We start from the raw sequence: 27,536 nt of genomic DNA, 5'->3' as shown, positions 1-27,536 counted from the left end.
TGCCCCGTGGACTAGATCTACGAGTTCAGTAGGAAAAAACCCCACATTTAGCTGAGTTTTGTATTCTCCATTTGATTTGCAAATGTTGACATTCACCCTTGTTCCCTCAACTTAATAAAGCAAAGAAAGTTTTATTTAAAGCAGTTGTATCAACCTGTCCGTTACATAGAAAAAAATACAGCTAAAATGACATCACACACATTTATTCGTATTAAAAAAAGTACTTTATTGCATTGAACAAATTGTTGCCATGTCCATATTAAAAATAAAAAGTAACTAAGCAAGATTATCTCTGCTATTCGTTTGTATCTGCTATTGCGGATGATCTACTAACAGATAATATCATCTACCACGTGTTGGATTTGTTTAACAAGTGGCCGAAGAAGGATTCATTGGTAGATTTCAATGAGATGAATTAAGACTCATAAATACATGTGGATTAGAAGAAGAAAAAAACTAATTGTAAGAGGCTGCATGATAAGCATGGATACACAGAGCACATGCAAGCAGAATAAATATTTAAAAACCTTCAAATATTACTATGTGCTTATTGCCGGAGATTAGTTTTTAATTCTTTGGTCTTGGCAGCAATGTAAAGTCAAGCTTTGCCTGGATTTGAGATGATTTGTTCTTTGGTAGTCATACAGAATATTATTCATAATAGATTGTCAGAGTGCATTAAAAAAATACATTAAAACTGTACAGTAAGTGCATGAAAAGCATAAAAAAACACCATACCACAGCTTAATTGCTTGGATTTGAAAAATGCTTAAAAAGGAAATATTTATACCAACCTAATGTGTGCTTAAAATATTTGCTTGTTGTAAGAAAGGCACTTTTCCTTCGAATTCTTGTGATTTGTATATTCAGGACTTAACAGGTTGGCAAAGTGCAGCACATGATGGACAAGGAATGATAGTTGGTCCTTTTTTTTAACTGAAAGGGGCTAAAAGAGGGGAAAAAAACGAGCCCTGGGCACGTTTCAAGTGTCCTTTTGCCTCGTCCTACGCGTGGCTGTGGACCGAAATGCTTGACAGGTCGTTCCTGATGATCTCATTGACTGCGAGAGGGAGAGGGACAAAAAACAAAAACATGGATTTGATTAAAATCAAGTGCAAAAAACAAAAAACATGGGATTAATTTAAAATCAAGGGGATGGATTTGTTCAACCTTACATGTAAACCCGATTGTACTTCCATAAAATAAAAATCTCAGTATGCAGTGGGTATTAAAAATCAACACAGCCCTGATCAGGTGCCAGATTTTTGTGATATCAATTAATGAGACAGAGACGAATCATTTCCTTAATGTTAGTGATGGCACGTAGAAAGAGAAGTAAAAAAAAAAACAGCTTTCATGCACCTTGTCCCCGAAAGGGTTAAATGTGGGTACATAGGTGTGCACACCCGCTTGTAACCGGGTTGTGGTTCTGTTCCGAATTGACCAATCATATCCATCCTCCAACTCATGTGAATAAACGCGAGACAACAGAAAAAATAAAATAAAAAGCAGTGCTAGAGCAAAAACTTGAGGCTTCCGCTCATAAGAACAAATGGCAGGAAAAAGCCTACAAGAACATCAGAATTGGATTTGGGGCGAACTAAACAGTTTTGTGTCAAATCAATTATGTATCAAATAAATAAAACGGTGGAAATAAATGTATTAGTTTTTTTTCAATGACATTTTTAGAGGACACGCCTGACTGTACATCGTGTACTAAAAAACTTATTAAACCCATAGTCTTTTTTTCTTAAATGCTAAAAAAAAGCCTTACTATACCCTTACTCTTTAAAAAAAAAAAAATGTGGCGCTTGAACGTTTTGACGAATTGTGAACGTGCCGACGAAACCACGTGAGCGCCGACGTGACCGCCTGCCAGCGAGCCGTTTTCTGTGTCCTACTTTTCCACGTGCCGCCACGGGAGCCCATTGGAGAACAAACGTCAATGTATTGAAGACCCCGAAATAGTCGAGAGGGATGCCGCGGGCGCCGGGCTCGTTACTGCGAACGCTTCGCCCAACATTCAAACCAACCAACCCCGTCGACTCTGCTTCCTGGTCGAGTTGCCGTGGCAACAGAGCAATCTGCTGGAAGATTGTCAGATGTTCATGAAGGTAGCAAAGTAACATTTTGGCTCCCTGTTCGTAGGGGACCCACCCCACCGAAATTTGTTAACGTTTTGAACATCTGCGTGGAGAATGACAACTTTTGCAGTATTAATGAGACAGATTCGTGAAAATAAGTAATGCCAGAGGTCAGGATCGAACCCTGCAACTCTGTGCTGGAAAGCTGGCGCAGTAACCAGTCAGCCACCGGGCTGCCCGCTGGAGACTGCAGTGACGTGCTATTGACTTAGCGTGGTAGCACGAGCGAGCTGCGGACAAGTTAAGGACGCGTTTGTGACTTCTTGCGTTTATTGGAACAGGCAGCTGACGGCTTTTCAGATGAAGTCATCCAGGAACAGGCTTCCTGTGCCGCGGATGTATGCCGCAACTGGCGCCGTCTGATACCGAGGCACAGACACATATGCGCATACACGCAGATGTAAGCTCAAACTATCTCACATACACCAAAGAAACACAGATGCGCGCGCACACACACACACACACACACACACACACACACACACACACTCGGGCCAAGGAACTCCCAAACAATTACCGGTGGCCATTTACCAAAACGGGGTTCAAACAACAAGCGCCCACCCCGCGCGCGGGTTCAAAACAAACACACCCTGGCCCCGCCCGCCTCCAAACTTAACTGCCACGTTCAGGTCCAGACCGCAAGCCACGAGATGTTCTTGGTTCGACTTTTGGGAGCTCCTACTTTGTTCAGCAAAAGGTCCAAAAAAAAAGGTTGATGGCACATTTGTGGGACGTTTGGATTTCCTGTTGCTCTTGAACGCGACACCTCCTCTGGTGCATTTAAAGAGGCTTGCTGTCATGACATCGAACGCTGTTCTCACAAAGTGTTTCATTGTGCATTGCACTGAACAACCACACACACAAACAATAAAATAAAGTGAAACTAGGTAACCAAAGAACAAAGAGTTAACGAATCAAATTAAAAATGTTCGAAAAGCAACATACATAATGAACGTAAACATTTTCGCAATAAAATGAAATATTTCATCAATGATTCCAACAAAAAAATGAGCATGTGGGGAAAAAAAAATAATCACACCAACCAGAAATCAATTCTTTTACAAATATATATTCGCAAAACGACATCAACTGAATGACTCAATATACCATACATTAACTAAATAAAATTAAGTGCAATTGAATTACTCATGAAAGAAATAAAACAAATGCAATTTTATATTTTAGTCGTATTAAATACACAATACAAGAGCAAGGGTATAATAAGGCTTTTTTAAGGACACGGTGTATAGTAAGGCGTTCGTGAAAAAAGAGCAATATTAAGGCTTTTTTTTTAGCATTTGTAAAAAAAAAGAGTACTGTAAGTGTATAGTAAGGCTTTTTTTAGGACACGATGTATAGTAAGGCATTCGTGAAAAAAGAGTAAGTGTATAGTAAGGCTTTTTTTAGCATTTGTGAAAAAAGTAAGGGTATAGTAAGGCTTTTTTAGGGACACAATGTATAGTAAGGCGTTCGTGAAAAAAGAGCAATATTAAGGCTTTTTTTTGAGCATTTGTAAAAAAAAAGAGTAAGTGTATAGTAAGGCTTTTTTTAGCATTTGTGAAAAAAGTAAGGGTATAGTAAGGCTTTTTTAGGACACGATGTATAGTTAGGCGTTCGTGATAAAAGAGCAAGGGTATAATAAGGCTTTTTTAAGGACACGGTGTATAGTAAGGCGTTCGTGAAAAAAGAGCAATATTAAGGCTTTTTTTTGAGCATTTGTAAAAAAAAAGAGTAAGTGTATAGTAAGGCTTTTTTTAGGACACGATGTATAGTAAGGCATTCGTGAAAAAAGAGTAAGTGTATAGTAAGGCTTTTTTTAGCATTTGTGAAAAAAGTAAGGGTATAGTAAGGCTTTTTTAGGGACACAATGTATAGTAAGGCGTTCGTGAAAAAAGAGCAATATTAAGGCTTTTTTTTGAGCATTTGTAAAAAAAAAGAGTAAGTGTATAGTAAGGCTTTTTTTAGCATTTGTGAAAAAAGTAAGGGTATAGTAAGGCTTTTTTAGGACACGATGTATAGTTAGGCGTTCGTGATAAAAGAGCAAGGGTATAATAAGGCTTTTTTAAGGACACGGTGTATAGTAAGGCGTTCGTGAAAAAAGAGCAATATTAAGGCTTTTTTTTGAGCATTTGTAAAAAAAAAGAGTAAGTGTATAGTAAGGCTTTTTTTGGACACAATGTATAGTAAGGCATTCGTGAAAAAAGAGTAAGTGTATAGTAAGGCTTTTTTTAGGACACGATGTATAGTATGGCGTTCGTGAAAAAAGAGCAAGGGTATAGTAAGGCTTTTTTTTAGCACATGTGAAAAAAAGTAAGGGTATAGTAAGGATTTTTTAAGGACACGATGTATAGTTAGGCGTTCGTGAAAAAAGAGCAAGGGTATAGTAAGGCTTTTTTTTAGCACGTGAAAAAAGTAAGGGTATAGTAAGGCTTTTTTAGGACACGATGTATAGTTAGGCGTTCGTGAAAAAATAGTAAGGGTATAGCAAGGCTTTTTTAGGACACAATGTATAGTAAGGCGTTCGTGAAAAAAGAGCAAGGGTATAGTAAGGCTTTTTTTAGGACACGATGTATAGTAAGGCATTCGTGAAAAAAGAGTAAGTGTATAGTAAGGTTTTTTTAGGGACACAATGTATAGTAAGGCGTTCGTGAAAAAAGAGCAATATTAAGGCTTTTTTTTGAGCATTTGTAAAAAAAAAAGAGTAAGTGTATAGTAAGGCTTTTTTTGGACACGATGTATAGTAAGGCATTCGTGAAAAAAGAGTAAGTGTATAGTAAGGCTTTTTTTAGGACACGATGTATAGTATGGCGTTCGTGAAAAAAGAGCAAGGGTATAGTAAGGCTTTTTTTAGCATTTGTGAAAAAAGAGTAACTATATAGTAAGGCTTTTTTAAGGACACGATGTATCGTAACGCGTTCGTGAAAAAAGAGCAAGGGTATAGTAAGGCTTTCTTTTTAGCATTTGTGAAAAAAAAGAGTAAGGGTATATATAGTAAGGCTTTTTTAGCATTTGTGAAAAAAGTAAGGGTATAGTAAGGCTTTTTTAGGACACGATGTATAGTAAGGAGTTTGTGAAAAAAGCAAGGGTATAGTAAGACTTTTTTAATAAAGAAGCAAAGAAATGAAGGAAATATTCAAGAAATAAAATATATTATTTTTCAAGACATTTAATAAAGTAATTAATACTGCAAAATAAATTTGAAATATATCTTAGATATATAAGATACCGATCTCGCTAAAATGAAAACAAATCTAAATATGAACCCTTTCATACATTCTGTAACCCGAGCTGTCCACTGCAGTTACCGCTGTCACTCAAAGGGTTAAATCATAAAAAATGGTCTGGTACGAAATGGAAGAAGCAAAACCTTGGCGGGGAAAAGCGCTTCGTATGATGAATGGATGGTGCAGCGTTTTCTCTATTTTGTTTTTGCTTGCCACTGAGAATTTTTTTTTTCTGCGAGTAGCAGTCTGTTTTCTGGATCTCATCATAAAAAACAGATTCTCTGCCATTTGTCCCGCGGCGCTATTTTTACTGACACGTAAATCATGCGCTAATAGCGTCGAGCCTGCCGTGGCCTTTAGGAGGTGCTCGTTCGCTCACTCGCTGACAGGCAGGCCAGACGGTCAACACACGGCCAGACAGCATGAGTGGTGACTCACACTTTCCGCAAGAGGGCACCTGGGATTGGATGGAGGGTAAAGATGGGACGGTGGACAAAAAGTTGATGGAAGAAATGAAAACATCCCGCTGTGATCTGTGAGGTGGCTTTCTGGAACTTTCCAGATGACTGCTTATCATCGGCTGTCACAAATAGGCAGCCTTGGGAGTTCACGCCAATCATTTCCGCAGCGCCACCGATTGGTCGCTCGGTGTGTTGAGGTGGAGTTTGTAAAAATGTTGGCTCCCTCTTGTGACACGCAAGCGAATCCGCAATTTCAATGTTTCAAGCAATGCGTTCGATATTCCGTGCAGTTCAATTCAATTTTATTTCACTCTTTGAAACATTTAATGCTGAACAACATTAAAAATATATATTTTGCTGTAATTTATTTTCAATACGTTTCAAGTAAATGACATGTTTTCCTATATTGAAGCCAATTATTTTATCCATCTATCCATTTTCTGATCCTGAGGGCCAATTATATTATTATTACAATAAAATTATGTAATTCATTAAATCTGTTGCAGCGTCATGGAATTGAAAGCCATTTGATAAATATTTTATTTTGAGCAACAAAACGGAGTAATAAAAAAAAAAAAGATTGGACAGTGTATTGAATAGATTCAATAAACTGCCACTCTCTACTGCCAACTACTGCCTAGGAGGACTTAATGTCTTGTTTTTGTTTTGCTTGAAGCATCTGTGGCTGGTGTCGGCAGATTCTACGAGTACCCGATACTTTAAAAGGAATCTGCATGTTCACTCTCGGATTGTGTAATTATGGTGAAAGGAGCTCAAAATATTCAAAGACATATTGGAATTTTGAGGTTTTAGAAGCATTTTAGAAGTAACTTACCCTTGCAGGCTGTTTCAGTCATCAAAAATGATGCAAATTATATTTTATTCAATGGTGTCTTTTACAAGGCGAGGTGTTAAAATGTTACAGCTACAAAACACATCGACCGCTCAGCAACGCGAAGCAAAATAACACATTTCCGTTTGAACCGACTGTCAATTTGACAAGCTTCGTTCCAAAAGCGAAAGCTTACACCTGAGCACTAAGTCACCGGCCGCTCGAAACTTTAACGATGTCACCGGCCACATGAAAATGGCCGCCGGTGAAAACAGGCGCAGTTGTGGCTGCTCCTCATCTCCGAAAGCGTTTTTAGCGTATTATGGTCTCAAGAGTGACATCATGACATTAATGTAGCGAGCCAGACGTTGTTTGAGGAGGGGGGGTTGATGGGGTACAGAAAAATGCTACTCACCGTCATCGAGGTACATCTGGTCCAGTTCTTGCGGTTCCTGCTTGATGCTGACGCCCAACGACGGAGGGCTGCCGTCGTCCCGCAGCGAAGGCCGCCCCCCGCTCTCCGGCACCTTGGCGGGGCTGCCACCAGGGGAGAAGCCCCCCTCAGGCGTGGACGGTTGGGACGGCGGCTGGAAGCGAGCCGGGGTCTCCTGGATGATGGAGACGTGGGGCAAGGGGAAGGGCGGAGGCAGCGACAAGTCGTGCAGTTTGGGGCTGGTGCTCGGGGCGGAACCCGAGATGGGCTTGGACGTTTGCTGAGTGTACGTCAACTGAGGCGGGAAGTAGGACTTGGGGTGCACGGAGAGGCTGGGCCCGAGGGGGGCGCACACCAGAGGGGCGTCGTAGTCGTCCCGCGGCTCGGTTTTGATGGTCGCAACTGAGCGGAAGAAAAACCGCCGGACGTGAGTCAGCGCATTTGTACGCGAGTGGGCTTGTGGCTAGGATACCGAAACAAACACATGATCAATGAGACCTTGTGTCTGATGACTCATAGAAACAAGCGGCGGGAGAACAGACGCTTGTTTTTTTTGGATGCCACAACGTGCGGCGTACATGAGAAACAACGGCTCGACACACAAACTGGATGTGACATTTTTAGGTACTGGATGCCTCCTACACAAATAAGGACACACATGCTCGCTCACGTGACCTGAAATGTCGCGGTTACCTGCGGAAGGCACGTAAGTGAAGCGCTGGTACTGACTCCGTTTCCTCTTGCCGTTGCAGACGTAAAAGTTGACGTGCGCTGGCGTGGAGAGATGCTGGTTGCGGTAGGGCGGTATTTCCACCAGGAGCATGTTCTGAAAGACAAAGACAGAGTACTCGGTACGGTGCCCTGGAAAGTTAAAAAAAAAAAAAACAAGGCTACAACACCAAGTACTCATCCTTGGAACCGGACAAGTAGTCTACCGTTTTGGTTTGGGGACGTCTTTATGGATTAATTTCCTCAAAAGAGCACTATCGAAAGCTGGGGGGAAAAAAAATTATGTTTTTTAGCTTATCTTATAAACACGAAATTACGTGGACAAGACTATCACGAGAGGACACACTAAGTCTCCCAAGACCCAAACCTGGAATTTGTCCATTTTGACTCAAAGCTGCTGCTAATTTGGGGCCAACTTCCAGCAGCCCGTTTTGAGTGGACTCAATGAAGTCAAAGCGAAGCCAACCGAGACTGCCCTTGACTTTATAAAAACAATAAACTTGATTAAAAAGCCTTGAAAAGCTTGGCCATCTGTGCCGATGGCGACACAGTGCACACATTCAGGACAAATTACCTCATTTCTCGATACCGCGTCGCTTTTTTTAAGGCATTGAAATTTTGTGCACAAAAGTGACTTTCAACGGGAGCATTACAGCATTGAGGGAGGAAGGGGAGGGAAAAAAAAAAAACACGTCTGCTAACAAAGTGCTCCAGTACACGGAATAAAAATAAGTCATACGACAACAAAGACGGTTAAAACAACGAAGATGGCAAAAAAAAAAAAGCACAAAATCACTTAAACCAAAACCAGGTCTCATGCTGAGTCAACAGCCAAAGAATAAACAATGTCTATGAAGACGTTTTTTTTTTTTAAACAAGCAGAGAGAAGACGTTTAGCCAAGAGGTTATTCCACAGACAAATTGACCATAATTATTTTTTTTTTGTTGCACAATTAAGACTCGTCCAGATGTGATGTCTGTCATTTTAATCGTCATCGTAAGAAAGTAAATCACAACAAATGCTGCGTGTCGGCGACGCACGCGGTGAGGTATTGTGCACCACGGGCCAAGTGTTCCAGCAATTTTCTGTAATAGTGTGTGTGTGTGTGTGTGTGTACAGAAAGCTGGGAGCAGGTGCAGCGCCTCACACAAAAACAGCCTCTAATCCCTCCCACCTCCAGGCTCTCCCACACCCTCAGCCCGCCGCACCGTCGTCTCCGCCAAGCAGGAAGTTCACCGGGACAACGGTGCAAAAGTAGGAGCCCGACCGACAAAGACCGCCATCCCACGGCAGAAACCGTGAAAAGTTTCTTGCTTTGAAGGTGCTGTGGCACACGATGTCATCTGCTCTCTTGTGTGCAAAAAAAAAAAAAAGGGACATTTGCATGAATCTAATGAGACCGAACAGGATCAATCCTCCTTTTGATTAAGACTCTCAGAGCTTGGGAGAGTCAAAAAATTAGGAACGGCACTCGGTGGCATGATGCCATCTTTGCCAATGAAAACGTTTTTCAAAGGTAGGCTTAACCTAAGGAAGGTGCCGATGAACTGTGCGAGGGGCCGAACTGCCTGACTGGGTTCAAATTTCTCATTGGAGGCCGTGCTGACGACTAAAACCAAACTGGCCACACAGCCGACGGATCTCGCTTGCATGTGTTCCTAATCAAGTGGCCGATGAACCGTATGAGGTCCAAACTGCCACCGGGCTTGATTGGACACAAGCGGCGAAAAGGAATCCTGTAGTAGGAGACGGGGCAAAATAAATTGCAGATTTTCTAAATGAGGTCCGTGACAGTGGATGCGATGATGTGTTTAAAAGCAAAACTGGCCCCGTTTGCGTTCGATCTCACTTTTAGGGTACATGTGGACCTAATGAAGTGGCTGACGACCCGTCGGAGGTCAGCATTGACACCGGGCTGAGTTGGACCAGTTCCGCAGAAAATGAGGCAGGAGCAGGAAGCGCCCCCCCCGAGACCGTAAAATCGCTTATTTTCTGAATGGAGTCCGGCTGGAAGAGGTGTTTTTGACAATTTGCAACCAAACTGTCCACACTGGTTCAACTTACATGCTTGGAGGTATCTCTGTCCACTTTGGCCTCGGTTTCCCATATGTGGTGCCCATCTGCAAAGGACAACACAGAAATAAAAAAGAGAGACATGAGATAAACATACAAAATGAAAAAGTGGAAGGAGCCACTGCTCTCCTCATCCGTTACATCACTAATGGAGAAAGCAGCAGGCGACGTCACACCGTCTGAGTTCATGTCCCCTCGGAGAGAGCGAGAAATCTGATGCCCCCGAAAAAAAAAGGGAGAAGGCCTGAGTCATTCCTAGGAGATGAACGAGATCTCGTGCGGGGCCTTGACGAGTCAACCCGCGCGGACGGAATCCCGACGGCAGCTGGCAAACTCGTTAAACCCGTCGCGTCTGGAAAGTCGCCTCTGACGCGGCTCTGGCTAGAATCTGCTCTGCATCAACATTGAGGAGCCTTCGAATAGATTTGGGAGTTGAGGGTCAGAATATTAGAAACAGCTCTTGTGTTGGATAGATAAAAGTGCGAGTTTTGACCTACAATTTTTTTGAACTTGAGTTCCGATTTGCAGGCCGGGTAAAAAAAAAAAAATCATGTTGCGATAAATATTCACGTGGACCGTTGATTGAGTAAAGTAAAAATAAGAGCTCGCGTTTGTGCAAATTTTGGTCATTTTAGGGGTCGGAATATTCGAACCGGCTGCCGGTGTTTGATGTGGAGACGTATGGGAGAGGCAGAGGTGGCGGGATCAACCGCTGACAGCTTCCACTTTGCCTTCGTGGATGTCGGAAAAGCCGAGCTCGTTCCCCCGTTAAGTTTTCCAACCACAAAGTGGTCTTCCAGCTGCCCGTGACCTCACTCGCCAAGCATCTCCTGCTTGGACGAGGACTCCCACCACCCCTCCCCCGTTCCTCCCCCCCCCCCTTGGACACCAACAACCAAACAATTTTCGATGTCGGAATGCCGTCTCATCATCTCATCCTTGGGCTCTTCAGACACTTTGTTCCATCGGGTCCTTCCAGTTTCTCTGATTGTTTATTCCCTTTGAGGGTCACAAGGGAGTGAACGGCTCCCAAGGACTGATCACACTGGATCAATCTGCTGTCAATCACAAGTTAATTGGGGTTGGATCCCGGAGTGGGAAGGGATTCGGGAGTTCTTCTTTGGGACAACATCCAAGGGTGAGGTTTTATTAGGTCCTGACGGCACTCAGAGACCTCCACTAAGGATTGAACTGGATCCTAATCATCACTTTACACTAACCCGGGGGTCGGCAACACGCGGCTCCAGAGCCGCATGCGGCTCTTTAGCGACATCTCGTGGCTCCCTGGAGCTTTATAGAAAATGTTTGAAAATAGAAAAAAAAAATTGATAGTAATATAGCTAATGTAGCTCAAATAGATATCAAAACATGTTGCAGCTCTGAAAAATGCTTTTTTAAAACGTACACTTTATTTATAGTTTTACCAGTCTCGACAAACACAGACACGTCCACGTCCGACTCCGTGCCTTCTCTCTTCTCGTTCGACTCGAGTGGCGTTCAAAGACAGCCTCCGAAAAACGGAAATTCATGATCACTTCACTGACACTAAGAAAAGCAAAAATAATGCACCAAAACAAAAAAAAAAGTCTCTTCCATTTGTGACAAGTGGGGGGCCTCCGCAGAGTGTAGTCCTACGCCAAGATTCAACGATCCGAGTTTGAAGCAGGACTAAACTCGACACCGCAAGGCACACGCTTCCTCCATAAATCTGAATTTTGACCAATGTCGTTGCACAAAGTTGTGGAAATGAGTCGAGTAGTATTGTTGTTATTTTTTAAACCGCTAAAACATTGATGAAACCCCTCCTCGGAGGTGGTAAAGGAAGATGGCGCCATTGGCAGGGAGGTTGTGGATAAATTTGTCTTCATTCCAGTCGGATTGATGATGAGCAGGTACCGAATGTGACAGGAGGAAAAGTATGTGAACTTGGTTGTGTTTTTTTCATTTGGAGCTTGCCCCGTTTTGGGGTTTGAAAACCCCAAAGACATCAAAAGAGCTTTCAAGTCAATGCTTGGACTTCCTTTGTCAAAGTTCAACCTGGTTGGGAAAACGTCGCTGAAGCAGAAGGTCCGGCACGTTGTTCCACGTCTGCGGCGGTCGAAAAAATAAAATAAAATAAAATAAATGAAAAAGGATGTATTTGATAACCGCAGAATGTTCCCGAAACAAGAGGGCAACATCTGCTCGGCTTGATGCTGTTCCAGAAGCCCCCCCCCCCCCGTCCCACCCTCCCTCACCACCCACTAGCCCCACTTCCCTCAGAGCACAATATGGTCCTTAGCTCTCCGGCCCACTGTGTTGGACAGCATCCAATATTTTAACGCCCCCCTCCACCCACCACCTCACCCTCCCCTTTCTTCCCTCCTTCCAAATAAACCCAGTACCCTTCTCCTAACATGAGCCCTAAAGCTCGCACACACAATCGTGTACAGTACAGTTAAGTGTCGCCCTGGTTTGTCGGAAGGGACTCAAGCGGGTCCCTTGTGTTGACTAATCGGGTCTGGGTGGAGGCACTTTGGTGTCGTGAGTCAAGCAGCAGCAGCAGCAGCAGCAGGGTGGTAAGGTACAGTAAACACCAAACGCGTGAGCTCAAAGGAATCCTTGTCCCGGTTTCTTCCTTGCCGATGCCACAGAAAACTTTGCACAAGATCTCTCAGGAGATGATACCTAGACACGCCTTTAACCCCTGACACTGCTGAACCGAAACCAAAGCCGAACCGAACCGAAACTCTTCATCCTACCCTCGCTTCACAACCCCTCCCTGAATACATGCGCCCAAGTACCCCCATGCCCCATTTGAAATTCTCATATATGGAAGGAAGCATCATGGAAGTTGACATGTTTGATTTGCTTTCGCGGGCCACATAGGATCATATGCGGTGGCCAGATCTGGCCCACGGGCCTCGAGTTGGACACCAGTGTCTCACACCACTGGACTACCTGAGCCTGAGCCATTTTACAAGTCGGCACAAGACGGTTCCGCAAAACATCAACTGCAAGCGGAGGTTCGGCGAAGGCGTCTGACCCGCCGCGGACGGGCCAACCGACGCTTTTCGGTCATCTTTGACTGGCCATTTGGTTTTGTGTGATGGTGTGGAAGGCCAAGAATAATTTCCAGCCAGGGAAAGTTTTTGAGCCTTAAAAGAAAGACAGAAGAGGAAGGTTCGGCGATGGCGGTCACTACAGTGGATAATTTATCATGTTATCAGGTTACAGGGTGCACTAAAGGGGTTCAAATGGAATTGAATCAAAATGTACAATTTAACTCGGACTTTGATGCCTATTTTTAATTTGACGATTTCAAGAGAATTCAAGAAAGAAAATGTCATGTCCTAGTCGGGGCCTGCAAATCCTTCCGCGAAAAGTAATACTTTAATTTTCGTATCGTAATCCCATAATCCTGCGTCTGTTTTCTAAAAACAGACACAGACCCCCAGCCCCCATTCCGTTTAATTGTTTGTTTTAGCGCCCTAACAAATCCTCGGATGCTTCCAGCAGAATCTGACACCGCCCAAACAAATCCTGAAGCGGACGAAAAAGGAGCAATTTTCCAAATGGGGTCACTTATCGGGTTTCGGCATCAGAAAGGCATTTGGGGAATAAGAGACTGCTTGAGATTACACCACCGTGTTTGAGGCCTGTCGAGGAAATCGGGGCCAGTTGATGCTATCTTCGGTTATTTGTGACGAGGCCAACGTTGTCGCTGTTTGCAGGTGCGGCGAAGCAGGTGGAAGAGGATTACTAAACAGAGACGCGGTAACAGTTTTAGTGAGTTGGCAGAACCCTTTCGTGCCCGCCCCCCGCCCCCCGTAACCTGACAACATGATAAGCCGTCCAATGTGGTGACCGCTGTCTCTGAAAGGGTTAAAACATTAGCTTTGGATTTAGAACACAGCCCCATGCGGTGCGATCCAAAAATATTGCTCACTATTCAGTGAGTGGTGACAATCGCCGCGAGCAGAGAGGTAATGATTTTAAAAATGCATTTACGATCGTAGTTCACTTGGTCTTACCGATTGTGTGTGTGTATACACACTGTCGTGAGTCAAAATCAATGTTGAAAATATGAAAGAAATAAATCAGTGATTACATCTTTAGAATCATGTAAAAAGAAATGGAATAATTATGAATACTGAATTTGTAAATGTATTTTATGAATAAAAATAGGATGCTGTGGATCACCAATTATTGCCAATATGAGGAAAATTTGCTATTCAGTACCAGCCAATTCTGGACCAAGTCTGAAAAGACGTTTAAAAACGTCTTTGGGAGTGAACGAGTTAATAAATTTTTTTAAAAAGTTTTGTTTCTTTGGCCTGAAGAGACAAAAATATATAAAATAAAAATAATTCTTTATGGGCGGCCCGGTAGTCCAGTGGTTAGCACGTCGGCTTCACAGTGCAGAGGTACCGGGTTCGATTCAAAATATATAAAATAAAAATAATTCTTTATGGGCGGCCCGGTAGTCCAGTGGTTAGCACTTCGGCTTCACAGTGCAGAGGTACCGGGTTCGATTCCAGCTCCGGCCTCCCTGTGTGGAGTTTGCATGTTCTCCCCGGGCTTGCGTGGGTTTTCTCCGGGTGCTCCGGTTTCCTCCCACATTCCAAAAACATGCATGGCAGGCTGATTGAACACTCTAAATTGTCCCTAGGTGTGAGTGTGAGTGCGAATGGTTGTTCGTCTCTGTGTGCCCTGCGATTGGCTGGCAACCGATTCAGGGTGTCCCCCGCCTACTGCCCGAAGACAGCTGGGATAGGCTCCAGCACCCCCCGCGACCCTAGTGAGGATCAAGCGGCTCGGAAGATGAATGAATGAATGAATAATTCTTTATGCTTGGAAAATATATAAAACCTACAATTATTATTTTATGCTAATTATTTTCATGGAAAAAAAATGTTCCATGGATCACTAGCTTCTTTAATGAATTAAATTACACAATGTGAATAGATTAAAAATAATACCAATCAAACTCCAGTGGAAACATACACAAGGTCCTTAAAGGGGAAAGCAGGGCTTTCCTCTCGTGTGAGTCATCGGCACGCGAGCGCATATTTGGAACGTTGTTTGTCCTCTGAGTGGAAACACGGCGCAGATTGTTGGCCTCCGAAAGCAGAAAACTAAACAATTGATGGTTTTTGTGTGTTGGCGGCCCGTCCGGCGGGTGAGTGGCCGCGGCGGGGGTAACCCCGTCCTGCCGACGTGTGGAACTGAAGGGGAAACTATGACACGGACGCACACGCACACGTGCTTTGTGGGAACGTCGAGCAAGGAAAATCCTCCTGGAGACTGCCTACGAATGATATAATAAGACGACAACAAGAGAGCGAAGCGACTTTGTCACGTTGTGAGGACACGGCTTGGACGGCCGTGTGGAAGGATGGAAAGGTGGAAGCGCGCGAGGGTGTTTCCATGGCAGGATTGCCCGGGAATGCAAAGCGGGCGCCAAATTCGGGGGAAACCCTCAAGAAGGACACCGCACGCCATGGGCCGAAGTCTGCCGAGGGGAGTCCAAAAGACAGGCATGCTTCACGCTTATGGACGGGAAATGGTTCCCGCGTTAGTCACTTGATTAGGTACACCGGCTCGGGTTTCAAACGATTGTGGTTTGCAGCCTCGGTGTTTCAAATTAGAATTTTAAGTCAGGTCTCGTCTTTCCAACCAAGGTTAGGCTTTCAAGGCTGTGTTAGGGTTTTGGATTAGGGATTCACGCATGGATGAGGGGGATTGGAGGGATTTCAAACCAAGGTTGCCGTTGCGAATCAGGGTTTCAAGCCTGTAATATGGCTTCAAATTGCATAATGCTGGTGTACTTAATGAAACGACCTCCCGGTGTGTATTGACATTTTCGCTTCATTCATTTGTCTTTCTTTGCAACTGAACTGCATCCTGTTATCGCAATTCGACACTTAGAAGCCGTGAGTCACAACCGCGGGGATTACCCTTCCTTCCCTCTTCGCCCCCCCCCCCCCCCCCCCCCCCACCACTCCCTGGGTGGAACAATGCAAAGGCTTCCCTTGTTTTGGGAGGCACACGTGCGCCACGCCCGGCCCCAAACGTCACGTTTTTACCCCGCCGAGGCCAATCAAGAAAATTGCTGTTTGTAAACCAACCGCCTCCTCCTCCTCCTCTCTTTTTTGCCTCCAAACCCAAATAGCTCCCAGTCAGAAGCGCGCACACACACACACACGCACACACACGCACACCCTGCTGAAGAAGGCAATGGAAAGTTGTGCAAATGTAAATGTGCTGGGTTAAAAATACAACACATTAATGTGCACCACATGTGGCACTCTGGCAAGGATGGAAGAGATTCAGATGGGGGTGGGCAAAAAGTCCTGGGGTTCCTCCAGGAGACAGACAGACACACGCACACACACACACTCACTCACCTTGAGCCTTCTCCACAAACACCACCTTGGAGTCAGCCTGGAAATTATGCCCGTCCAGTTTCATGGTTTGGCCTCCGGGGGCAGCGCTGGTCTCCACGCTCTGCTTGTCGACCAGGGGCAGTTCTTGGGCCGACCTCTGGGCTAGATGTGAAAGAGCAAGAGGTACATAAGAGAAGCGGTCGAAAGAGAATTCCAGATCACCTCTCAAAACCTTTCATGGAATGATCTCACATGCTCAACTTGAGGTTTTTTTTTTGGGCGGGGGGCGCTCACACAGAACACACACACTAGTGAAAAGCTCTCATACATTATACTGAAATGCTCTTAGTAGTGTGTGTGTGTTTCAATAGTTTGTATGAGAGTGTTTTAGTGTGTATCATAGTCTTTCACTTGTTTCGGAGAGCATTTCAGTTAGATGTGTGAGAGTGCTTCAGTTTATGTGCACGAGAATGTTTCGGTTGTGTATGAGAGAGCATTTCAGTCATGTGTGAGTGCATCAGTAAATTCTGCGAGAACTTCAGTAATGTGTGTGTGTGCGTGCGTGCATGTGTGAGAAAGTTGACAGTAGTGAGCCTGAGAGTATGTTTATGTGAGAGCGTCTAGGTAGTCGCATTCCTTCTCCTACGCATTACTGAGTTTATGAGCTGCAGACGCGCACCCGTTCCCCGCTTGGCCCCGAACATCCCGACGTCAGCTTGCATTTGTGTATTCTGTAAAATGATGGATGTTTGCCCCTAAATATTTACTCCCGAGAATATTTTCCCTCAACGTGACTTCACTCCTGTCTTTTTACCTTCTTACTCCCTTGCTTGCGCGCGTGCGTTCTGCTTTTTTTTTTCTTTCCTCACTCCCAAACTTGCTGCCTGAACTTCTTGTAGGAAATAGTGAATTTCCTTCAGTTTGAAGCGACGGATATGGTTTCGAGAAAAAGGTTACTCTGAGATTTGTTTTTTGAAGCTAGGGTTATGGTTTCAAATTAGGCTTTAGATCGTGGGTTACTCTAGGACGGCATGTGTTTGATGTTAAAGACGGACGGACGGGTTCAAATTCGGGTTGGTTAAGGCTTCAAGTGTTGAAGATTGAAGAGGGTGGGGCGTCACTCACAACACTCGATGGGATTGGAAGCGGCCTGCAAGGAAATGGTCCTGTTGCCGGCCTGTCCGATGTGGACCCGGAACACCATCCGCACACGTGTGTTCTTGCGGCCGATGTCCGTCTCGCCCTTGCGCAGCTCGATGTCCGAGTTGCGCAGCTTGAGGATGCCCGCGCAGTCGATCCTGCGGCCACAACACAATCACAAATGCTGACCGGATGAAAAAAATAAGAGGTTACCGTTTCAAATTAGGCGTTCAAGATGCTCTATAAGAATGTAGAAAGATTGTCGACAAGCACGACACGATACAGCACAGGTGTCAAAGTCAAGGCACGGGGGCCAGATCTGGCCCGCCACATCATTTTATGTGGCCCACGAAAGAAAATCAAGCATGTCAAGTTCCATGATGTTTGCTAAAGTCTGAACCAAAATTTCAAATTGTCATATGTAATCCACATTATTCTTGACTTTTGATTGTAAAACTAGTTATTGATCAATTTGTTGTGCGCTGTGTATGTAATATATGGAGGTGATTAAACATTTATATGGTTTCCCAAAATTCATAACGACCCTCCAAGGCAAACCGTAACTACTATGCGGCCCGCGACAAAAAATGAGTTTGACAGCCCTGCAATATGGTCTACTCGAGAATGGAACTGGACCGTCTCTGGTACCCCGACCGTTTGGGCGTTAGCGTCGCAGGTGCGCACCAACTTACATGGCTCGCATGTTGTTGTCGGGTAAGAGGGGGATCTCCAGCACTTTGGTGTTGTTGTTGCAGACGGCCTCGTGGCTGGGCGTGGACACGGTCTTGCCCGTGATGCGGTGCACCTGGTAGAAGGCGTGTGGCCGCAGCAGACGCTCGTCCGCCGTGCCGATGAACAGCTGCAGCGTCAGCGGCTCCTTGGACACGTAGCCGTGCAGCTGTACAAAAAAAAAACACAACTCCTTGATAAGCCGTCTCTATGCGAATTAGGGTTTCAAGGCAAAGGTTAGGGATTCAGCCACGATTAGATTTTTTTTGGGGGGGGGGGTCAATATATAATGGTACGCTCAGGAGGCCATTGCCGCCCAATTCTTAACCAACAATAACGAACAAAGCGCATCTGGCGGTGCGGCGACCCCTCAACTACGGAAGCGGCTCGAGAAAATAAGCCCAACAAAGAGAATAATCAAGAAGAAAATGCTCAGAGGTCAGCAGAGTAAAATATGAGCGCCTTGCCTAATTACAAGCCAGCTGTCACGGGGAAACGCTGGAATCGACTTTTCACTTAGCAACATGTGATTAGCAGAAGGATCGCACTCAAATCTTGTGCGTGTGAGTGTTTGTGTCAGGGAATAGGCTGCTGCCTAGCAATGCTGTTTATTTAAGGGCAGTGTCAAGTGAGGTCTTGGGACCGCGCTGTGCCTCTGCACATTCAGTTGCAATGCACGGCTGTCGAGATTAGCATCAAAACTCACAGCAACGACGCTAGCCACACAAATGATGATATTGATGTTTGGATTGCAAAGTTGAATTTCTTTTTTTTTATGCTGTAGAAATCCAATTTTGCTTTCATACAAAACTTTTCATTGGAATAAATACAAAATAGAATTTCATTGCAACTTAATTGGGAAGATCATTTGAATTGAAATTGGTGAGAAAGGTAACTGGTAAATAATGTAATTCCAAGTGTGACAGACTTGTTTTCACAGATAAAAAAATGCGAACAGTAATAATAAATGAATGCATTAAAAATCACAAACACTCAACTGTCAATTGTAATGCACACTGCCGCCACCTGCAGGATTGGAGTACAACAACCAACATTTCGCTAACTCCTCATCTTTCAGGTGCGGGGTTTTTCCTGCGTTCAAAATTGTTTGATACAGCTCAACACAGCGTAAAGCTCCAGCTGTGCTGATTGAGGGATTAATGTCCCTCTGCGGCAGTTTTGTATTTTAACTGCAGTTGCAGTATTGCAGCACTATATCAACAGCAGCGTACAGAAAAGTCCTGTAGCAACGGCTCACGTCCTCCTCTAACGAGCTCCGGTACTCTTAACGAACAAGAAAGTGAGTCCGTTGAATTGACAGAATACATGCACGTCATGACGCATGGTCAGGATGGTACCAATTGGAGCTGGGAAAAACCCCCAACATAAAATGTTACCCATGCTTCAAAATAAACAGCCACATTTCCAACTCACCAGAATTAAAAATTCCAACAGTAGGTTTGTGTTACGGTGAATGATTTTTTTTTTTTTTTTACTTTGCACCCAAAACCCAAAGTACCCACATGCACGTAAGCACATGCACACCCGAAGCAAAACGCACCATCCAGCTGACAACACTCGGCCGAGGCAATTAAAGGTCGGTTACAAGTTTGAGGCCCCTCCTGACTCACTCATATTATCGCCCACCGGAGGAATGCCGAGACTCCGGCAGCTCAAGGCACCGACGAGAGGAGGGAGCCCAGACGAGGAGGGTGCAGGCAATCATTCTGACCAGATCAAAACAATCCAAGCGGTCATGCTTTTCACGTCCCATGATGTTTGTTGATATCTAAATGCAATCAAGTGGACCAAGGCCAATATTCCAAAAGGAAATTAATTCAACAAAATGCCTCATGACAATTGATCAAGTCAACAAACTAAAGCGTTGGTTATGGGTTTTTTTTGTTTTTTTCTAGCTAAGGCCAACGATTTACTAAAATTATTGACGTTCGTTGAAGGCCAAAATGTTTTCCGCATGTACTAAAACGGTTCGTTTTTGTTTGTTTTTTTTAAATACAAAATGCAAACGTTAGGCTTTTCCGACACTCGATTGTATATTGTCAAGTTTGTTGAAGGTCAAAGTATTTTGCATGCTGACTAAAACTAAATGTCAGGTTCATCGAATTTTACACATTTCATCAACAAAAATATGCAATGCTCGTGGAATGTCGAATTTCACGCATGCTTATGAAATGATCAAAACTACATTTTCTGACCGTTACAAAAATGCCACGTGGACCCTAAATTGCCTTTGATGTTTCGGAAAACCAATCGGCAGCCTAGATGAAGCGTTTCCACGTTCCACTGTATAGTGTCGCGTTCAATATTCAAGCGTGGGGAGCGCTGGAGAGCGCCGTTGTCGGGTCGGTGCTGGTGTAAGGGGTGGGTGGCGTATGCGGTCGCGGTTGGCGGGCGGACGGGCAGCGGCGGCCGATGGCATCAGAGAAGAACAAAAAACAGCCGATGCTGCCCGCTTGGAATCTGGAAAAGGGAACCACAAGTAGAATGTTCCAGAATAAACTAACAGAGATGGAAGGGGGAGGGAGGGGGGGGCAGAGGTAGCTTGTCTACTGTGTAATGAGAAGGAGGGCCTCCTTGTTTGAGGCTCCCTCTGACACGGCCCGAGCCGCCTGCCAGGAACGTGTGTGGTTTTGCCGCGATGATGTCAGCCATCGCACACGGGAACTTTCCTAAACAAAGACACGTCTGTGCGGCGGCGGAAAAGGAGTTGTGGTGGTGGGGGGAGGCAGGAGGGGTGTGGGGGGGTGTGGGGGGGGGCATTTGGTTTTTTTTTCTTTTTTAAAGAAAGAACACACTCTCTCTTTCACTGCCTCCTGTTCTTAAATTGTTCGCACCTACGCTCGTTTAAATCACTGAAAGATGGTCAGCTTATTGATGGCTATAAATTTGCAACATTTGAGTTTGGTATTCAGTGAGCAATGTGGTTGTGATTGCGCTCAAATAAGGCGCCTCCACGTTTTTTTCCAAAACAAAGCCATTTTGAAACTCAAGCGTCTTTGGTGTTGATGAAAACATCAATGTCAATATTTCAGATTATTCGAAATTGTCTTATTTATGAAAAAGTGCAGATTGGGTTTAGGAACTAAATCTACATGAGCACATTCAGTGCTCAGAGTATGAATGTTAGTTCAACCTCCCTATATGGAATTTGTATTTTCTTCTGTGGTCAAAAGGCAGGACAGACATTCTTGCTCCAGTCTCAAACTTCATTTGCACATTCGCCACCTTGCACTCGGTATCTGAGGATTGCCATGCAAAGCATTACGGAAACACGCACGCCAGCTCGCCTCTTTGGCTGTTTACGGCCAGTCCGAGCTCAGCCGATTGAGGCGGCACGACATACCGACACACGCGTTTCTTAATGTGACTAAGCTGTTGCTGGTTTCAGAGCTTAGTCTACATCGCGCAGTTGTGCGCGTGTGTGTGTGTGTGTGTGTGTGCAGCAGCCATGTGGGACGCAATGGAAAACCAGTGAGTCACCCTCGTCTGGACAGGAAGCCACCGGCCGTCCTAATAGCGTATCCCATTCAGAAATGTGACCGCTTTAAATAGCTTGCCACTGCGTTTTGACACACCGGCTACAAAGCGGGCGGGGCAACACGGTGGAGGTGAGAAGGGGCGAGGTTGGTCAGTTTGCCAGACAAGACATGCGTGCGCATCGGGTTGCCGGCGAAGAGCTTTTGGAGCCGAGTAACCCAAACCGAAGTTATTCGCAGTCAGCGGTCAGAACTATTCTAAACGCAACCTTGTCTTGTATCGAGATTATTTGTCTGTTTCGCACATGTTAGGGTCCCTTACGGCGGTTGCTCAACGTGGCTCGCGCGTGTGCGCATATGCACGTATTTGCATGCGATTGTGGGATGTCGGCCGCTTGAAAAGTAGATCTTCCAACGGGCACTCCTGCCCGAGACCGACAGCGGGTCTTTGGTTTACGACAGTCCCAACAAGGTTCCAAATTGATAAGCCTCCGGCATAGTCACCCATTTACGACCAAAACTGAGTAACATCTCCGCTCTAGGAGGAAGTAGAACCCATTCGAAGAATATTTCCCACAGTCCAAACGCTGAAAGCAAGGTGCTTATACAAAAACATTATTCTGGTTCCAAACCTGTACGATGGGGTGTCCTCCGCCAAGAGCTTTCACCGCCCCCCTGCTGCCTTCAGTCTCATAGTGGGCCCGGTGGTGGGACTTGGGCTGGACCTCGATCTGTAGGCTGTAAGGTCCCGAGCTGGATGGCAACTGCCAGTCGAGGGCCGGCAGAGACGGGCTGGAAAAGACAAGAAATCTGTTGCTCCCCAATGAATCCAACACACGAACATTTGAAGAGTTTCTGTACCTGACAAACTGCTTGGGCTTGGACCAGGCGTATTGGTGCTGAGGCACATCGAGGAAACCCCCGCAGTATGCCTCCTTCTTCAGAGGCAGGCGGTTGGAGAGGTGTTCGTCTCGACAGAACTCCCCGGGTGTCAGTTCTTCGCCGCCGGGCTCCAGCTTGAGGCTGACGGTGGGGTTGTGCTCCAAGCTGGTCCTCCGAGCTTTCATGGGTATACCTTCCCCGAGGTCAGCCATGCCGTCCGTGCTCAGAGCGTTAATGGCCGCCAAGATGGCCGAGTTGGTGTACTGGTTGGTGTTAGGAAGCCAGGAATCCTCGCTGACGCTGAGTCGGGGCGAGGTTTGGGGTGACGGCCCCGGGGAGTGGTTGGGCGTGTGCTGGTAGTGCTTGTGCGCCGTCCCGCCACCGTTAAAGCTGTACTTCCTCTTGGCACCACAAGGGGAGTTAGGCCTGGAGCTACCCCGGCCAACAAAGGGGTCATCCGTCACGCTTATGCGGGGCGATGTGGAAGGGGAGTGTCGCGGCGAGCTACTAGGCAAGGCCAGGGTGGAACCCTTGGGGGACACCGAGGGCGACTGCCAGGGAGAGTTTTGAGGCGATTGGTCATAGTTGTACGAGAAGCCCGACTCGTAAGATGACGCTTCTGACTGACAACTGCGAGAAGAGACGCTGCTGGCCGGACTCAGGCAGCTTGGATCGCGGTAACCATCTGCACTGGGGAGGGTCAATGTAACAACGGAGTTGACCCGCTTAGCCACGGGAAGGCTGTCCTGCTCCACCTCGTCCTCCGGGAACTGACTATAGGCGGTGATCTCGATGCGAGGGCTCTCCAGGGCGGGAGCCCCGTTCGGACGGACCGAGTAGTAGCCGGCGGCGCTCAGCTCGTCCTGGCTGTCGAAGACGTGGGCCTCAGAGACCGAGATGACGGGGCTGGACTGGAGGCTCAAGTACTGGGGTGTGAGGCAAGGGTTGCCCAGTGGGATGGAGAGGCTGACATTGGGCGTGTAGCCATATGCGTCTGGAAGACAGAGTGGCAGAAGACACACTCAAGGTTTGTATTGCTTCACACAGCTTTTCTATAGTGCTACCCTCCCCATCCATTACCGTGTTGGCCCGAATATAAGACGGTGTTTTTTGCATTGAAATAAGACAATGAAAAAGTGGAGGTCGTCTTATATTCGGGGTCTAAACATTATACCCATTCACGACGCTAGATGGCGCCAGATATCATTGAAGCGAATGCTGAACTTGACTCCCCAGGCCAAGGTGAACCTCTGCCACGAAGAATGAAAATCAAAATAGCGGTAGCACGAAGAAAAAAAAAATAGCGGTAAGAAAGAAAAGAGAAGAAAATAATAGAAGAGATAACCAAAAATGGAGAAACCTAGCGACAATCTGGAGAAAAGTGCGTCGAAGATCAGCCAGGTTAACCGGAGAAGTTAGGATGTAATTTACATTTCAAAAACCAAACGCCATTCATTTACGAATGTGATTGCACTTTAGTTTACATATTTAGAGGTTCAGATATTAAGATTTGAATGAGGCAAAATAACATGCTTCTTCTCTCAAATCATTTGTTTCAGATGTATTCGAATTGTTTTCTGTTTAAAAATTAATTTCGTATTCAAAAATTCTTTTTTCAAACTTGAGTTTTGAAAAAGAGGGAGTCGTCTTATATTCGGGCCAATACGGTATTTTCATTCCACACCCCCCGCCCCCTACCACTCCTATTGACAGTGCTGTGCTTTCATGAGGGTTGCCTGTGAGCTTGAAACCCATCCCAGCTGACTTTTGTACTGGTTAGGGGGTGTAACCAGATTTTGGATGAAAGACCAGAGGGATGACAAATTGTCTCGTCATAAGCAAAATAAATACAAGCTTCGCCCAACCATCAGGTTTGCGTTTACATGTGCCTAGATTGAGTCTTCCCGGTTTTATCCACCGCAGCATGACCAGTCACACTGAGCTTTGGCTACTGCCTGGTCCAAGAACAATGACACAGAACATTTCCAACGGTTTGAGTCGTATAACTGGAGACTGGGTGGGTGGTGGGGGTGAACGCATACTGTATAAAACAACTAAAAATAAACTCCATCTGGCCCCACTATAACCAAACCCAACATGTCCCCCTCCCACTTTCACACTGCAAGATGTGTGCAATTCGTTCACACCGTTACAAAGTGTTAACACTACAGTGCATGTTTTTGTTGGTGGGGAGTGTCTACCTTGTGCCGTCCGTGCCAAAAAGCCTGGGAAGCAGACGTCACATAAGTGAGCTTAATAGGCACCCGTCGAAATTTAGATGACATCAGCGGCACCAGAGGAGTCGAAAACCACAAGTAGGCCTTTTTTTTCCCTTTTTTTTTTAAAAACCTTGGCCGAACGGCTTAATTTAAGACGCCTCAACGTCTCACGAGGCTCACTTTTTGTAATATTTAATTATTAATATTTTTGTAATTCCGAGATTGTTTTTGAAACGTTTGAAGATAATTGCTGAAGACATGCAAAAACTGAAAACTAAGGAGTAATTGTGGAGCTATGGCGAACTGTGTTTCAACATTTCCGTTTTCCTGGTTTTTGGGGTATGGCTAAAAATGGCGCCACGTGCCGAGCTTTGGAGTCCACTTTAGAGAGCCTCGTTGTCAGCAGGGAGGGGATTGTTAATATTATTAGTTTTAAGTCTGACACGAGTCTGTGGACAGGGACTTCATGATGGCATGGACAGTTTAGAGTGCCTCGGCGTCCAGGCGGAGAAAAGCCCCCACGACGATCTTGTGGGAATATTCCAGTCACTGGAGGCATTGAGAGAGTATATTTTCGCATCTCAAAAATTGTACACATAAGAAGTGTGGTCTACGAAGTAGCGTGCATTTTGTGGAGGACGCAGTCGTGGTATTTGACAGTTGATCGGGGTGTGGTTTCAATGTTCGAGAGCAGCTTGATTTTTCATATATATATTTTTTTTTAAATCATTGAAATTTGACATCTGTGGTGTGTTAAATTTAGAGGACATTATCTTACTTTTACAAGGAAGGGGGGCATTAAATTTGATATTTTTCGGATCGTGGAACACACTTGTTTGATTGGAGGAGCGAGAAAATGTGAAGAAAAAAAATCAAGAAAAGTGTAGACATTTTTTTCCCTTGGTTGTAGTTTTTATTGATTTTTTTTTAAAGGCTGTGGATTTTTAAAATATTTTTTACACATATGCTAATATATCTATTATTTTGAAACAGGACCAAAAAAAACGGAATCAGGAAGCATCTCTATTTTTGCACAAAAGTGAATCATCGTCACATTTGGAGTCTCAAACGGTGTCAGGAAGTGTGCCAAGTGCCACACGGACATGTCAAACGTGTCATCAGAAAGTACATGAATGAAACATTATGGAAAAGGTCAAATTAAGTCACAAAAGTGAAAACTCACCCTCCTCGGCAGATTTCATCATCTCCTTTTGGAAGCCCAAAGAGCACAAAGTGATGTCAAACTGTTGCTTCGGATGCCAAACGATTCACTTCGTGATCCATAGAAGCACTACAGTTGCAATATTCCCCAGGTTCGAAAACCCTTTTTTTCTACGAAAGAGGGGGAATCCAGAAGGGTTCCTCTGTAGTGTGTGTGGGAGTGGTGGTAGGGAAGGGGGGCGGGGGGGATCCGTTGGTTCGCCTGTGACCGTGACGCTCAGCAACTGGAGCGCCTTTTAAACCGGGGGATCACCTCAGAGGATCGCCTCCCTGGGAGGGTCCCGTCCTGCCCTGCCCCCTTCCGCTCCGGCGCGCCAGTGACGCAAGCGTGCGTGCGCGCGGCCGACGCCATCCAGCGGAGACCCTGGTGGCGCGCGGCGCAGGCGCAGCTCCGGGCGGACCAGGCTGGCAGGGAATCGTGGAGGATTTGCTCAAACTGCACGGAGTCCCAAAAACTCCCGGCAGAACGATCAAAAACACATGTGCTTCAAAATACGATCAACAGCAAATCAACGTCGGCTAAAAGTGGGCGGACGCAGCCGTGCTCTTAAAAAGGCGACCTTTGTGGTATATTCAATGATTTAACAACATTCCAACTTCATTGGAATTAGCTTAGCAAATAAAGTCAACAAAATATATTTTGTTGAGTAGGTATATACATAAAGTCCAAATGTTGCCTGTGATGTGAGTGCAGGGGCACCTTCGAGGAGTTTTGCAAAGGCAAATGGCTTCTCGCGCTTCCTGCCGTCAGGAAGGTCACGTGAGCCTGCGGGCCGGCCAAACGCATCATTATGGATGCAGCCATTATAAAAATATCAAAGTCTTTTATATACCCTACGCACCCCGTCATTTGACACGCCGAGCACATGCATGAACGCAGGATCCCGCGTGGGTCGCGCCTAGAGGACGCTCGCTGCGGTCAAACTGCTGGATCCGCTTCCACCGGTTGGGATCAGCTCTAAATGGTTCTTTTGCTTTCTGGTGGTGACTTTGACTCGCTATTCCTGAAGGTCAGTGCACAATTCAACCACATCATTTAAAAAAAAAAAAAAATTAAAACTGGGGTCTGAAACAGTTATATAAGTTAAAATCCAATTTCTTGATCCCAAACGGAATTTTGTTTCGATCGGAATACTCAAAACCGACAACTGATTTCGCTGAAACCTTGGCGATCAACAGAACAATAATGCTGCCAATACCAAGTGCAAAGGCCCTCGTAGGGCTTTTTTTTTTAACGTCAAATCAAGTCGCGGATTTTCGTTTATCGCGCATGGTTCTGGCCCCCATCAACCACGATAAACGAGGGATTACTCAACTGTTTATACTATTCAGATTACATATTGTCTTTTGTGTAGCTGGGTAGCTACAGCTAACAGTGTAGCTGCTATCTTAGCTTAGCTGTGTGTGTTTAAGGCACAGAATGTTTGCACTGAGGATTGAGAGGAAGAAATTTCCTCTATGTTGCATGTCATACATAAAGCATATTTGACAATAAAGATGACCTTGACCTTCAGCCAGCTAGCTTTGAGACGAATCGGATTGTTGTTCCCCCAGAGTGACATTGCCGTATTTTTCCTGATGTC

The 27,536-nt window shown here is 45.3% G+C and overlaps 2 protein-coding genes across 2 annotated transcripts in view; both read right to left on the bottom strand.

Annotated features, from left to right (window-relative positions):
• Nucleotides 1-342: 342 nt before the first annotated feature.
• nfatc1 (nuclear factor of activated T cells 1) lies at nt 343-27,208 on the bottom strand. Its single transcript, XM_052071950.1, has 10 exons — nt 25,916-27,208; nt 22,493-23,507; nt 22,264-22,423; nt 18,098-18,303; nt 17,391-17,563; nt 16,287-16,427; nt 9,889-9,944; nt 7,788-7,920; nt 7,077-7,496; nt 343-1,060 (listed from the first exon to the last, which is right to left on the bottom strand). The coding sequence occupies exons 1-10, from the start codon at nt 25,935-25,937 to the stop codon at nt 1,005-1,007; spliced, it is 2,382 nt and encodes a 793-aa protein (XP_051927910.1). The 5' UTR covers nt 25,938-27,208; the 3' UTR covers nt 343-1,004.
• atp9b (ATPase phospholipid transporting 9B) overlaps nt 23,359-27,536 on the bottom strand; it is a 34,440-nt gene continuing 30,262 nt past the window's right edge. Inside the window, exon 28 of the transcript XR_007963394.1 lies at nt 23,359-23,507. The gene's annotated coding sequence lies outside the window, so the exon portion shown is untranslated. The remainder of the gene's footprint in view (nt 23,508-27,536) is intronic.

The sequence above is a fragment of the Hippocampus zosterae genome, chromosome 7 (assembly GCF_025434085.1).
Source record: "Hippocampus zosterae strain Florida chromosome 7, ASM2543408v3, whole genome shotgun sequence".
Classification (NCBI taxonomy): domain Eukaryota; kingdom Metazoa; phylum Chordata; class Actinopteri; order Syngnathiformes; family Syngnathidae; genus Hippocampus; species Hippocampus zosterae.
Note: the sequence above shows the minus strand (reverse complement) of the source record. Positions and strands in the feature narration are given on the sequence as shown.